At 51.0% G+C, this 15,803-nt stretch overlaps 1 protein-coding gene across 2 annotated transcripts in view; it reads right to left on the minus strand.

Moving 5' to 3' along the window:
* The window catches only part of Rims4 (regulating synaptic membrane exocytosis 4), a 58,236-nt gene extending 42,768 nt beyond the window's left edge, over positions 1-15,468 (minus strand). The window contains exon 1 of one of the 2 annotated variants that reach the window (XM_020154574.2): positions 15,301-15,468. In XM_020154574.2, coding sequence (XP_020010163.1) covers positions 15,301-15,397 — 97 coding nt within the window. In that variant the 5' untranslated portion in view covers positions 15,398-15,468. The remainder of the gene's footprint in view (positions 1-15,300) is intronic. The other variant, XM_020154525.2, reaches the window with a different exon arrangement.
* Positions 15,469-15,803: the final 335 nt, after the last annotated feature.

Below are 15,803 nucleotides of genomic sequence, written 5' to 3' on the forward strand. Positions count from 1 at the left end.
GCCTTTCACTGGCTAGGTTGTGCATCCTGCTGACATGGAGATGGGGACTTTCTCCAATTCGCCCTCCTAGAGGAGGTGCCAGTCTTTAATCCAACCACTGAGAGTGGAAGAAGACTGAGCCTTCCTCTGATTTGCACAAAGGCACCATCATGGCCCTGTACCCAAGCCTAGAGTGTGGGCCATGAGAGCTGTCTTGCTGTCAGTTCAAAGAGTGACACAAAGGCCCTTAGGGTGTGGGTCCTCAGGCAGGAGTACAAATGAGGTTCTCATACTTATTCTAAATATTTAAAAGTTATTAATCCAGGCTATTAAATAAAATATGTCCTATCCTTCTATTCTGAGAACTATGCCTTCCTAATGACCTTGAGGGCCAGGTTCAAATTTAGCATTCTGAGTCCCGAGGGTGACTGTGGTGTGAGGAAGGTGCCTGCTCTCAGGCACAGCCCACCTCTTCTTTTCACCCCCAACTCCATATTAAGGGGCCCACTCTCCACATCTGTGTGCTATCCTCACAAGGACACTGGTCAGAACCTGGGGAGGATGGACCCAGGGATAGGGACAGACCCTGGAAGCTGGCTCAGGCACACTGAAACGAAGAACTACAGGATCCCCAGGCAAGTACAGGTGGACATATCCCCTTCTGCCTCAGGCGCCTCACCCTGCCCAGGAACAGCCTACCTGGAGGAAAGTCAGAGAGCAAGCAGCCCAGAGATGCGGATCACTCCGATCGGGACTCTACCTGTCCAGGCAGTGCACAATGATACCAGCAGCCAGCTCTGCCACTCACCCAACAGATCATAAGAAAACTCATAAGAGCTTGGCATTGGCGGACTCTTCTCGAGATTGTGGCCCGATTTTTACTAAACGCTTTACAATTCATAAATCAACAGATGTGCCAATTCCTTGGGGGTGAAGCAGGCACAAGGTTTCTCTCACTTTCTTCCCCCACAAGGCCCAGATTAGGAGTTCACTTTCCAGGATAGCCCCAGGCATCCACAGGCCCAGTTCTACTGTTAAGACCTTTCCAGGGCTACATACATACAGCTGGGATCAAACCCTTCAACCCCAACCTTTAACTGGAGTGGTTTTCCATGATTTTTTTATTTTAATTTTTTTAAGACTTAGACATTCACCTCTAGAGAGAAATTATGGGTTTCAAGAGTTCTTGACAAAGAGCTCCATTCCAGAAATGTAAAGCCAGCATTTTAAATTTGGTTCTTATTCACTGCTGGAAAGTATTAGAATGAAGATTACAAATTTAATAATGTAACACGGCAGGAACTGGCCCGGCCTCATCTCCAGGAGAGTAATTTGTTCCTGCCTTCCAGCCGGCACCTCCCAGCCTTCCAGCATCACCGGACCAGCCTGGTGACACACTCCTGACTTCTGTCTCTTGCTCTGGCCCATGCAGCTGGCCCAGATAGCAGACTATTACCACCCAGGCCTGAGGACCCCATGCTGGAATGGTCAGGAGACCAAGAAGAGCTGCTCTGTCCAGAGCAAGTCAGCCCCAGGCCTCTTGGCTCCCTGCTTTCCTCTTGCACCAGAGAGGTCTTTAAAGATTTGCAAACCCCAAATCTGAGTCTGTCACATCCTTGATAAAAGCTCAACAGGGGTTCCAGCTGTCCTTTAGCTCAAGTGCAAAATCCCTGACTTCATGATCCAGTCCTGCTGCCTCACCAACCACATGCCCTGTCTCACCAGTGGGCCTGTGCACAGCTGCTAACATTAGTTGAGTACTACCTATGTGCCAGACACTGGACCAGGACTCTGCAGGTGCCCTCTTACCCCAACCCCTACCTATGAGGTGGGCAGCAGAGTCAAGTGGCTAAACTCAGACTCCAGAGCCAGACAGCTAGACTGGAATCCTGCTTCTGACCCCTACTGTGTGATCTGAGGCAACTGACTTAGCCTCTCTGGGTCTTAGTTTCCTCCTCATCTGTAAAATAGGGATAATGACAGTTCTTGCTTCAGGGCAATTATGGGGCTCAAATGACATGTCCATTGTAGAACATCTGGAATATACAAACTAGAAAGCAAAAACTACCCATAATGCTGCCATGCAAAAGTGATTATAGTTAGTATTTCCTCTCTCTTTCACTCTCTCTCCCTCTGTGGGGGAGAGCGTGGGAGGGGACAGGAGACAGCCACACAGACATCAAGAATCCAAAATTCAACCCTCCACTCCCATAACTGGCCCAATTTGTGCTCTCAGCATTGTGGCCTCCTTCCCACTCTCCCCAACCCCTGCCTTCATTGCCTTCATGAGCCTAACACAACTCATTCCTCAAGTCTCAGCTTACCTGTCCTCTGCCCTCCCCAGAGAGGTCAATTCTCCCTGGTGTGGCCTTTCCTGGCATCCTGCATGCATCTTCTATGGCACTTAAGACAGTGGGGATGGAGTTACCAGTTGTTCCTTTGGGTTGTCTAATGTCTAATTTTCCCCACCACACTGCAAACTCCACCAGGGCAAAGGCTGGACTTGCCTTAGGTCCGCTGAAAAGGGCCTGGCCATCAGCTGTCACTGGAGGGAGAAAAGGAGAAACAGGGCACAGGGAAGGGAGGGAGAGGCACTTGGGATCCAGTTAACTTTGCCCCAAACCAGTGCCCCAGGTGGGATGTAGACAGGGTCACACAGTCCCTGCCCTGAAGGGGCTCCCAGTGTGACAACAGAAAGTTGACAGAAGCCACACGGTACAGACACTGGAGAAAGGGGAAAGCAAAGCACTGCAGGAATGCCCAAGAGGAACAACCAACTCCACTTGAGGAAAGCAGCTGTGCTTCTGGAGCAAGGGAGGCTCCCAAGATGTGGGTCAGCCCAAGCAGAGGCACAGGGGAGCAAAACTCAAATAAGACCAGCAAGTGTGGAAAAGCCAGGTTTTGCCCAAAAATAACAAATACAAAGTAGCAAAATTCTGCAAATATAAAGTTAAGTAACCTGTCCCAAACTTGTTTTCCTTGTTCATCCTGCCACCTTCTCTCAAATAGTCTCCCAGCAACCAAACAAGCCATACTCCTGGCTGGAGTGAGCAAGGCTGTTATCTCCTGCCCTATCCCCTGTCCTGGCCCCACTTGCTCTTGCTGGCACCACCATTTCTTTACTTGACTGAAAATAACAATGATTATAACATTATAATCACTGGATTATAATTCTCCAAGTCTACCTGGAGAGCTCTCCACCATGATAAAGCTGTTGCATACACAGTTCAGCTCCCTCCTGCCTGGGTGGGACAATGGAGATACACATTCTACCTTAGGGGTCCTCAAACCTTACTGTCTGCCTTTGGAAATAAAGTTTTATTCGGACACAGCCTAATCCTTTCATTTACCTACTGTCTGTATGGCTAAGCAGTAGAGCCTGCAAAGACAAAAATATCTCCTGCCTGCCTGGCTTGCAGAAGATGTAAGTTGTACCCTGTTCTACACAGTCCCTCAGAGGTTCTCCAGCTAGGCTAACTCCAGTCACCCTCACTCAGAAGTCGCCTGCCTGATAACACACTAACTCCTGCTTCTTCCTCTGCCTCACTTTCTTGCTCCCTTCCTGGTGTAACACATAACCTTACATGGTTCCATGTAAAACTGTTCTTTGACTGTTCTGACTTACAAAAAAATGGCAACTTTGTATAGTTACACCTAACACTTGTACTTGAATCTTTGTTTTGGGGTCTGCTTCTGGGGGAGCCCAAACAAGGACGGTGAGACAAGTGTCACTGTGCCCATTTCACAGAGGAGCCCTAATCTGGGATGGTTCCCTACACACCCATTGACTCCCAACAAAGGCAGAGGGCAGGTTTGGTTTTGGACCCCCTCTCCCCACCAACTTGCTCCCTAAGCAGAGCCCTGTCAAGTTCTGGATACACACAGCACCAGTAGAACACCTGCAGGTTATGTGCTGCTTTACAGCCACAGATGTGTTCTTCCCAAGAGGAAACCAAGGTTCAAAGAGAAAGATTTGCCCAGGGTTACCAGCTAGCACACTGGCAGAAATGGGACCTCAAATCCAGGTTTTCTTATGACAAATCCAGGGCTCACTCTATGACACATCAGCTACTGCATAAGCTGTCTCATCTCCCCAGGCAGCATGTTGGGGCTCCTGCCCACTCTCCAGACTCAGGGCCAATGTTCCATGAGGCTCATGAGATCAAGTAGACAAACATGGTTTGTCACACACAAAGGTCTTCATGTTTGCAAGGTGCAAAGCAGAAGTCAAGGCAGATACCCTTCCAAGAGACTTGGAAAGAAGCCCACTAAGAAGCTCTTATATGCACTCATGAAGAACGTGCAATGCTGGAAGGACCACAGGGTTGGACTCAGCCCTGCGCTCACAGCCCTGTCCCACCCCTCACTAGCTGTATGAGTAGGACTCTAGTCAGAGACTCGATTTCACCATCCTGCCTCCTGCAATGATCGCACCCACCTCGTGGGACTGTGGACAGGGTGACCTGCAGTAAGCGAGCCATGGCTCAGCACCAAGCTGGGCACACCTGCTCACTCCACTATAGCCAGAGGTTCCCAGACAATGGGTGGCTCGACCCTGTAAGTGCCCTGGCCAGATTCCTTTACCAACCAGACTGTCCACCCCCCAGTTACTGTATTTCCTGGTACCAGCTTGGTGCTAGTCCATCTTTAGAGAGCTGCCTTGTCCAAAAAGTCATGTCTACTCCCAACCTGGGGAACTCCCTGACCTGGGAGTATGGAAGGCTGGGAGGGGGGGAGCCATCCACTCTTAGAGCCTGCCCAGGAACAGACTGAGGCCAGGCCCCAGCTAGACGTCCATGGTAGCTGCTGCATTCAGTGCTCCGTCCAGTATCTTGTGCTCCTCTGGAGCAGGTCTTACCAGAAAGTGCACCCACAGTCTATCACTGCACAAGACCCACAGCTGAGGCTAATGCAGAGGAAGCAGGGAGAACTCTCCCCAACTCTGTACTCCCTCCCATTTGAAACAATTGCCAAGAGTCTAGAGAATCATCTACGAGCTACATCATCCCACCTGTCTCCACTCACAGCCAGGGGGTCCCTTACCCCAACTCAGCATGCCCAGTTTCTGTTGACATGGCAGCTTCCTGAGGCCAGATGGCCGGAAGGTGGCTTAGCCTGGGCTGGGTGGGTCCTATAGGCACCTGGTCCAGCCTGGTGTTGGGGCCAGGCAGATGAAAGATGTCTCACAAGACATGTGCTGAAGAACTAATTAATCTCCGTAACAGGTCCCAATTACTGACGCAGCCTCCCACCCACTCCCAGGGTGACTCCAGGAGGCATTTTTCCAGGGACTCCAAATGCTGGAGATTCAAGGTACAGACTTGAATTCTCAGGTGCTGGCAGGGTCCTTTCATCACGGCCACTTGGCACACCTAGGGTGGGAGAGGCTCTGAGCTTGGAGTTTGGAAATATCAGTGCTGTTTCTGGCTTTGTCACAGACCTGCATCAGGCACTAGGCAAATCGAGATCCCTCTCAGGGCCTCAACTAAGGTAGCCAGAGTCAAGGACTTCAGAGAGACTTCCAATTCAAAGGCTCTAAAAGGACAAGAGCTAACCCTCTTAACTTACTTTTAGTGTGCACTAGGCTCTCTACAAAGCACTTTACAAATACTGACACATTTAATCTTCATGACACCTTTGAGGCAGGAAAAGGGCTACTATAAACCCATTTACAGAGGTTCAGAGAGGCTAAGTAACTTGTCCATAGTCATATAGTCAATAATTGGCAGAGCCAGGATTCAAACCCATGGCCGCTGACTGTAAGGCTTGAATTGGTTACTTCTAACCTGTTATACACTAGGACAACCTGACTTTTCTGGGACCCTCACAATGCCTGGTATAAGGCTGGATACCCCATAAGTGCTTCATATGATTTGTTAACAGGAAAAACTGTAAGCTTTAAGGACTGTAATGGTGGCCTGAGGGACTGGGTAGCCAAGGTGGGAGGGACATGAGCATATCCTTGGGTGTCCTGAGGTGGTGTTTGGTTTCTTTCCACGTACACATTATCATCAGTGACACCAGCACACAGAGTTGTGAGAACTAGTTATAGTGCTCCCACTGGCAGAGACACAAGAGGATCCACGACAGGCTCTTACCTAGGATGCTTCTCAATGGCTATCTTTCATGTCTTTAAAAATGCTGCCGCAGGCTGGGGGTGTAGCTCAAGTGGCAGAGCGCTTGCCTAGCAAGCGCAAGCTCTGGTTCAGTCCCCAGTACCACAGAAAACCAAAACAAGAAGTATTATAGCATCTGCACATATTACCAAATCCCCCAAACACTTATATAACAATTACTCAGTAAGCAAGCAAGGGACTCTCCAAGACAGAAAATGACCATACAAAGTGACAGGAGAGTAGAGGACTACAAAAGAGGAGATGGGGGACCTGGACAGGTATCTTTCTCTTTAGGACACTGCTTGTATCTAGACCAAGCCCACTAGACTCTCACTCTACAGATGGGGATACTGAGGCCCAAGAGACAACCAGAAGTGGCCATAGGGAGACACTGAGATTTAGTAACTAAATGGATTCCTCTTTGGACCCCAACTGCAGACCAGGACCAGGCATCCAGACCCCCAGACAGGATGCTCCCCACCCTCTGCCCTTCCTCCAGCCAGGTATGTGCGTCTCCTGTTTCAGGAAGTCTACAGTGACAGGAAAGACAGCAGCTTCCATTTTCATCAGTTTTACATACACTGCTCAAATTCTCACAGGATCTCTAACTCTTGTTGCATTCTGCAAAGAACACGGCTGAGGCCCAGCCCAATTGCATCCATAGTCAAGATACACAGCTGGCAAGAGGCAAAGCAGTATACTTGGGTCACCGTGCCTCCAAAGTCCAATGTTTCTTTGCTGCCTCAAGTATCCCTCGGGGATAGCATCCCTACCAGTTTAGGTCATGTCCCACCTGGAAACTATTTTGAAGTGCTTTTGTCTTCCAATTCGGAGTTTTATTGAGCTGGGTAAGAAATTCATCATACCACACGGCCCATGCCCCTGGCTAAATCCCAACCTTCCCTGGAAAATGATCAGCAGCCCCCTTCCTCAGAAACATCTCAATAAACTGACTCAGCCAACTCCCTTGGCAGCACTTCTCAGCAGTGCCCCTTTGCATCCAGGATCCCATAGATTTACTTCTTCCCAGTGGAAACTTGTCCTCAAGTGAACTTTATGGTTTTAATGCAGAATTCTGCCTACCTTTCCCAGGTGTAGGAGAGGGACTGCATCCTATTCTGTCTGACAAAAGATGCTGGACCTGGGGCTGCCTGAGTCCTGCTGTCTTGTCTGACGTGATTCTCAGGTTGGCTCATTCATTGCATGCCCATGTGGCTTCCCAAGAGTCTTGCAGGCCTCACAGTAAAGCCCACACAAGGCAGGCAGCAGCTGAGGCTCTTCGAGATCACAGACCATGAAGTAAATAGGGGGCTCTGAAGAATGTACCTGGGCCTGGATGCTGGCCAGCATCCCAGCATCTAAGACATGGGCAGGTGTGTTGAAAAGACCCTGTGTTTTTCTGCAGCACTTTCCTGTAGGGTCTTAAGTTAAGAGTCCCTGGGCCAGCAGCCTCAGTATTGTATAGCTCACCCTAGCAACCAGTTAGAAATGAGGTGCTCCAGGTCCACCTCACACTAAAGTGAGAAACTCTGAGGTGGGGTCCAAACAAGTGCTCTAGGAAATCTTGCCAGTCACTGGAGACTAAGCAGCCCTGCTCTCCCGACTCAGACTGATATGACAACTGCAGCAGCTACCACTTGCTGAAGCCCTACTATGTGCCAGGCATTAAACACAGTATCTCATCAGAGCCATCACTGAGGACACTTCAATTGCACATGTCTAGCTCTGGGCTTGGTGGTTTCTGCATTATGCCATTTATTCCTCTCCGAAGTATTTACTATTATTATGGCCCATTTTAGAGGAGAAAATTGAACTGCAGAGAGGGGAACCAACTTTGTCAAGGCCGTGCACATTAGAAGTGGTGGAGGTAGGATGAAAATTCAGGTCTGCAGGATTCTGAAACCACTTTCTTTCTGTCTTACCATGGAAACCCCAAGGGCTCCCATCGGCTGTATCAGCCTGAGAAGCTACAAAGCTGGGTCAGATGAGATACAACAGGGAAGAAGGCAGGAAGAGCCCTGCTCCAACCCTACAGTGCCTTCCAGCCACAAGCTCTACTGTGCATTTAAAGGCACAACCATCTGGGCCTAAGGAACAACAAAGACAGGACTCGGGTTCAGTTCTTGGCTTTTCTCTGATTTTACCCATCTGGGGACCTTTTCTTTTCCCTCTCTGAACCTCAGTTCTCTCACCAGGTGCTCCTCACTGTTTACAGCCTCTGATGGTCTGCCTTGCTCAATTCTCTGACCTCATCTCCCCAGATTCTCTAACCATGCTGATCTGCTTTCTGCTCCCTAAAGCCCAAATTCTCACTGACCTCAGGGCCATAGCACAGCTGTTTGCTCTGCCCAGAACACTGTTCCTCCTCATATTCCCAGTGCTGGCTATTTATCATACAGACTTTAACTTGAACGCTTTCCTTGACTACATTACTTAATGTTATTTCCTATCCCATCAGTTTCATCCCACTTAACACAATCTAAAATTATTTTTAATTGATTACCTGATTATCATCTGTCTCCCTCAGCACAAAACACAGCTCCATGAGGGCAGAAACCATGTCTGACTTGTTTTCCCATATCTCTCCAGCATCTAAATGCTATTTAGCACTGACTAAATTAAATATTAGTTAAATGAATAAATACTAGAGAATAAAATCTAACTCAAAGGCCAGAACCCTGGATCCTTCCCACATGACCTTGACAAGTCATTCCGCTTCTGTGAACCTCAGTTTCCCTTCTTGCCTAACGAGCAGAATGGACTAGATGCTCTCCAAGGGTCCTTCCAGGACTGGCAGTCTTAGAAAGCCAGGCCTGGATCCTACCCAGTTGGTCCATCCAAAGCAGGCAGCTGGGCAGGGTCCCAGCAGCAAATGCCCTCTCCCCACCTCCACTAGTGTCCCTGCCCAGCCACGCAGTCATCTCACTCCCCCACCACAGAAACTGTTAATGAAGTGCGCACTGCTAAATGCAGTTACAATTACGGGGGCTAAGAATAAGGCGCTGACATCAGCCTCATCAGTTTCCGAGTGAATCAGAAGGGGAGGGGGGAGGAAGGGGAAGGGGGGCTGGCGCTCTGGAGCTGTCAAGTGGAAATAGCACAGCGTTAAATATAATCCAGCACTGGCCTACATCGGTCTGGAGAGGCAGGTGATGGCTGGGCCCCCAGGGCCGGGGCAGACAACTGGATTCTTCAAGGAGGCCAGGCAGCCACAGCAGCTGCTGGCCGACCATGAAGAGGATCATCCAGGAATAATGGCCAGGAAGGCACTCCTTGGCTAGGGCAGGCTGTAGAGGGTTGGCAGACCCTGAAGAGCCATATTTGAACCTGAGCAGACCCCTGTACCCTGGCCTTTGTCACTTGCTATGGTGACAGTACAGCCCCTGAAGTCTGCACAGCCCTTTTCCATCTGGGAACTTGTGTCATGCCCAGAGGTGGAAGGCAAACGCTAGTCAGACACAGCTGGGTTGGGAACACCACCATGCAAACTGGTCCAGCTGCCTGGCTTTCCTCATCTGCAAAATGGGTAGATGTGCAGCAGCAAGAGCCATTCAGGGCATGACAGGGTTGAGGGAGCTCATTCAGGGCTGAGCGCACCCCTTGGTCATTTTCATTTTTACCACCCTGAGGTGCTCCAGGTCAAGATCATTAACTCTTTTGTCTAAATGAAGCTCAGAAAGGTTAAGGGACTTGCTTGAGATGGCAGGGCCAATACGGAGTCAAATTCAAGCCCAGCTACCTTTCCAGAACAGAAAGGCAGTGGAGTGACATGAACCCCAGTGAGGGCGGCGGTTAAAGTGGGTTAAAGGCACAGCCTTCTGAGCACACGCTCCGGAAGTGGCGCCTTTCAAGGGTTTTTATAAAAGACATATTGGCAATAGTCCTTGGGTAGAAGAAAGCTCGAGACAGGAGAGAAGGGCAGCTGAGGGCGAAGCTTCCTTCCATTCCTGCTCTCCTCCGCACACCCGCCCCTCACTCAGCCTCCAGCTGGAACTGGCTCTGCCTCTGGGCCTGAGAGTGGGTGGGGAGGGAGGCAGAGCCTCATCCCCTAGAGGGAAACAGGCAGAAGGACCCTTCCTTTCCCCTTCCCACCAAACAGAGCCAGGTGGGCCCTTGGCAGCTGCAAACCCAGGAAGCTGAAGCCAGCAGTCTTGGAGCTGGAGGACAGGGAAGGGGAAGTACCCCAGGGAGGGAGACTTAAGGAAAGAGTTCTCAGGGCTTAGAACAGACCAAAGATATGTGTAAAGGGCCGAGGTGAACCCTCCCTCACCCTTGTTTTCTTGAGAGAATTCTTTCAGAAGAATTTGATTAAAGGGGCTTAGATCCACAATCTCACCTCACCCCTCAACTTGAACTATGGAGATAATAGGCTTGATTCTCTACCATGCTTCAGTCATCCAACTCTACAAGAGTTCTGTTCTGCCCAGCTCCCAAACACAAAGGCAGTTACAGCACTGGGTGGTAAATGCGGGTGGGGACAGGAAGGAGCCTGCCCTACCTGGGAGGGTATGGAGGTGCAACACATGCTTCAAGGCTGCCTTCTGCCTTCAGGTGGCCTTGATCACCTCCCCCCTCTAGTCAGCCCAGCCCCCTAGGCTAGAGTCCTCTGTTCCCACCATCTTCACGGGGAAAGGGAGGGAGAACAGGACATTTTGTTCCCCAGGAAAAAAATAAAGCTCAGGTCAAATTTCAAGGACAAAAGTTAGCACTTGGTCTGGGAAAGAAAACTCTGCCAGATAGTGTAAATTGGGGGTGGGGGTAGAATTCTTGTGTGATCATTCCAGGTGCCTGGGGCCCAGGGCAGGAACTGGAACCCCCAATCCTCCCTACAAGGCTCTATCTGGCAAGATATGGGTTATCTCTGTTCCATAACCCAGAAGTAACTCAGACAGCCACCTCCATTTCCTCTCTATCCAAAAGTGGGGCGGAAGAATCTGTGGTACTAGTTTGCTGTCCACCGTGCCCCCCCCCCCACATACACACACCAGATTTGGTCTGAGCGGAAGAGGGCGGTGCTGTGAAGGGCTTTCCAGCCCAGAGAAGTGGCCCAAACCGCTAGGAGAGGGATGGGTAGCCAGCTGGTGTTGCCATGGAAACTTCCTCCCTGCGCTGGATTGAAGCATCCATCCTACGGGCAAATCAGAGCTGCCTGCTCCAGCTTCTCCGCCCTTCTCCTGGGCGGGCGGGGGAGAACTGGACTCCAAAACCACTTGGTCAGGCTCAGAAACACTATCCTCAATTCCAGACCCTGATGTAACAACCCCCTTTGGTATTTACTAGAAAGAGGATATACTCCTACTCTCCAGCTATGCCCCAAGTTTGCATAAACAAACTGGTCAGGAAGAGCAGGGAAATGGGTAGTCAGATGCTTCCCATCCTCATTTGGCATGCAAGCCCCCCCCCCATCTTTAAAACACATCAAGGCAGGAGGAGCTAGTCTACCTTCACAGCTACAACAATGCAATAAAATTACCTATTAAAATAATAAAAGCGCACATTTTGAGAAACAGGCTTTCTCTGCACAAACCACAGATTCTTCTTTACAGTCATGCTCAGAAACAACTCTCACTTGGTAATAAGACAGATCAAAACCAACACGAATTGAGAGCTACCTCATGCCAGGTACTGTACTAAGCCCTCTGCACAGCAAGCAGCATGATAATGAAAAGCATAGGGGCTTGAGTCAGACTGCCCAAGTTCAAATCCTAGCTCCCTCACTTCCTGGCTGTGTGACCTTGAAAAAATTACTATGCCTGTGCCTCAGTTTTCTCACGTGAAAAGGGGGATGTTGATGTAATATTCATTCCATGGGGTGCTGTGAGGAAAGAATTACAGCAATATATTTAAAGTACCTAGGAAGACTAGATCTAACACAAGGTAATCATCTTTAAAACACTGACCCTATGGAGTCCATGCTACTATTTAGAGGAGAAAAACAGGGTCACACATCTAACTTCTTACCCCAAACCTCTCCAATTCCTAACTCTGTGCCAGCAAGGCTGAGCAATAAAGACACAGGCACAAAATGTATCTCTAAGTGCCTGCCTCTCAATTGCCCCAGCATTCTTGGGCAAAGGGACAAGGCAGCATGGTAAGAAACGTGTGCAGAACACTTGAAGGAACATGCTCTATGACAGGAATTCTCGAAACCTGCAATGACCAGCCTCCTGGCCCATGGGTGTCTAGAAAGGGACAAGAAAAGGTTGCCGCTTCTTTTGTCCATCCCAGTGTCCAGGGCTCCTAAATCCAAAGCAGGAACATACTCAGCCCTATTTATAGCTAATGACAAGAAGTCTCTTTCTTTCCTCACTCTTTAGGAAACTAACTAAATGGTGAGATGTGCCCTGGAGATGACTTAGGTACCACCTGATGGGTGGAAAAGATGCATTTGACATGAGTTGGAAGAAGTGACAAAGGCAAGGCTCCCAGAAAAGCTCGAGGCCCGTTAGGGACACACTTCTGAGACAGAGCCATCAGGGACAGACTGGCAGAGGAGAGGGGGAAGAAGCAGGTAAAGCCAAGTCTGTGCCAACGCCTCCTGCCCAGTCCAGTAGCTGAGACTATTCCAACTGCTTTTAAAAATCAGTTCAGCAGGTGCTGTTCTAAAGGAATGCATCCAAAAGGCTTCTTTTAGTGACTGAAAATTAATGACTGAGAAGAACAAGAAAAATTAAGTACCAAGACAATGTTCCTTACTTCTGAGTATCACCAGATCCTTGTTATTCCTCCGGAAATGAAAGTAGACTTTCTCCCTCCCCCTCCCAAACTCGAGGCAGCCCTGGAGATGAGCAGACAGGGAGCTAAATTTGCCCTAACTGAACTGAACTCTTCAGCTGCCAGCCACTTCCTGCGGCCTCCTCACCTAGGAACCATTTTCTACACAGTAAGATCTGGCTTCTTAAAGACAGCCTCTTTAAGGAGGGCTACTGGTTTTCTGGAAAGAGAACTGGGAGCCTGGTTTTAGTCTCAGCTTTCTGCATGATACACTGGATGACCTTGTATTATATACACACACATACATACACTGACCACACACCAGAGCTTCAGTCATTCACACACGTGTACACACACACACACACACACACACACACACACACACACATTTGGCAGCTAGAGGGGCTAGACGAGATGGCTGGTAGTTCTCTTCCAAGTGAAACACTTAAGAATTTGAAAAACTCACTGGGAAAAATATCAGGTAGACCTTTAAAAATATCACTAATATTACATGAAGTTATCTGTTGACTTCAGTGAAAGCTACAGTAAGTCTCCTGCAGATGCAGTAACAGCCAAGGTGTCTAACCCATGACATGGAGCATGACTTTAGAGAAAAAACAAACCATGCTGCCTGTGATGCTCCTATAAACCCTTGCACCTGCCCAGCTTGGCTCCTGAGACAAAAATGGCCTGGTGAACTTCAGCAGGACATGGGGCCATCAGGTGAGGCCTCCAGCCCCAACTCCCTCTCTGCAGCTGCTCCCTTCCCTAGACCCCCAAGCTAGCCTGATTTCCTTTCTCTGAGTTTGCTCCAGTGGAGGTTACTGTATTAGGGAGTGCCACCCCCCCGCAATTCCTCCTCATCTTGCCTTGTCCAGAAAAATATAAGATCTCCCTCAGAGCCTCTGAGAGGCTCAAATTAAGCCTGAGCCTCAACTATTTGTTCTGTAAAATGGTGAGTCCATAAAAATGGCTCTGCAGTGACCACCTTTTCTCCTACTCTTGTCTCCAAGGCAACAGCAAGACAGATCTGTCAGGGGGTCTCACTTACTCCCATTCATTCACTAGCCCAGAGACACCACAGAACTTTCTCTCCTTTTCCCATCTGCCTGCTACAGGTAAATGCCCATCACCCCTATTGCCCCCTCCTCTCCATCCCATGACAGAACCTAGATAGCAGGTTGACTGAACAAGGACCCTCGCAGGCAGGGACTTAAAACCTGGGTCCCTGAACTCCCTATAACTGTAGGCTAAATTTCATGGCTGGTGCATATATTGTATTGTGGGGGAAGACAGTCCATATTTTCATCAGTCTTGAAAGTGTCCATGAACCCTTCTTGCTCCTTCCCACCACATACATTCCTCTCCTTTTTGAGCCCTCATTAAATTCAAATACTCTCAGATTTTCAGTTCACAAAACACTTTTAACTCCACTCTCACATCATACGCAGCCTAGTATCTGGGGCATTGTCAGCCCATTTCACAGGCAAAGAAACTGAGACTCACGGCGGCATGACTTGCCCAAGGTCACAGCTTATAAGTAAAGAATAAAGGCTGGAGCCTGATTCTAACTTCTAATCTTGACACTCTTTGGGGAACTCTCATCCAAGCCCTCCACCTATTGTTGGATTCCTTTCCTCGCCCCAGAACCAAATCCTGAGCTCTGTTCCAGGGGCCCCAAGAGCAGGCTTCCCGGTATTTTCCTGTTCCAAAGGCTCTGCGTAAGGTTTACAGGCCCAAGTGAGGTTTGAGCTGCAGGAGGGGGGGCTGGGTTGAGCCCACCCAGAAAGGCCACTCCAGGGACAAGAGCACCTGAGGTCATTGTGCACAAATGTCGAGTCGGCCCGCCTTATACCACCCTCCAGAGATGCTGGAGGAAAGGCCGGTTCCCTGCGATCCGCCCCAGTCGGATTACAACCTGGAGTCTGGAGCCCCAGCCTGTGGGGGGAAGGGGATAAGAGATAAATGGGGGCGCTCAAGGCCTTGGGCTCCGGGCGGGGGGTCTTGGGCAGGGAGCCTCTGGATACAACGAAGACGAAGATGGAGAGGGAAGATCTGTGCGCCACCTCCAATGGCGGGGGGCGCGTCAGAGCCCCAGGGGTGAAGCAGTCAAAGCCCCAGGGTTTGAAGTGCGAACACATACTGGAGGCTCAGGGATGGTGGCAGATGGGATCCAGAAACAAGACAGGGAGGCTCCAGTAGGCGCAGGTGAGTAGGGACAGTTGAGTACAGGATACCCAAGGGCCCACCTGCGGGAAAGGGGTGAACGCAGAGGATCAGAGGTCCCTGGGGGGAAAGGCTGGGAGACAGCGCATCCTAGACACCTGGGGTCCCGCGGGAGAGGAAGGAGACCCTGGGGCGTCTCCCCGGACGGGGTTAGGGCTGGAGAGGAGACAGTGGCCACCTCTCGGGACGCACCGACTCGGGGTGCGGGCCTCGGGATCTGGATCCCGGGACACCCCCAGGGGTCGGGGGCGGGCCGCGCGCTTACCTGCGTCCTCGTCGTCGAAGGAGTTCATGCACGGGAAGTAGATGGCGAGCGCCTCGAACGAGGCGGACAGGCTGAGGCGGCTCTGCGAGCGCTCCATGCCCGCGCCGGCGCCGGGTGCCTCCGCCGAGGCGGCGGCGGCGGCGGCGGGCGGCTTGGGCAGCTTGGCCGCCCCATTCTTGACGCGGAGTACGGCGCGCGGCGTGGTGGCGGCGGCCCGGGGCAGAACCGGGGCACCGGGGCTCCGCGGCGGGGCTGGCGGGCGCGGCGGGTCGGGCGCTGGCGGCGCGTGGAGCCCGAGGCGCGCTGTGCTCCCGGCGGTGGAGGTGGCGGCGGTGGCGGCGGCGGCGGAGGTGGCGGCGGTGGTGGCGGCGCAGCGCGCTCTGGCCCGCGGCGCCCCCCGCCGGCCGCGCGGGGCGGGCTGGAGCTGCGCGCCGCAGCCAATCGGCGCCGCCCGGGGGAGGGGGTGCCGCCGGCGGGGCGTGGGAGCCGGGAGGATGCGGGCT

Source organism: Castor canadensis, chromosome 5 (genome assembly GCF_047511655.1).
Source record: "Castor canadensis chromosome 5, mCasCan1.hap1v2, whole genome shotgun sequence".
Lineage (NCBI taxonomy): Eukaryota > Metazoa > Chordata > Mammalia > Rodentia > Castoridae > Castor > Castor canadensis.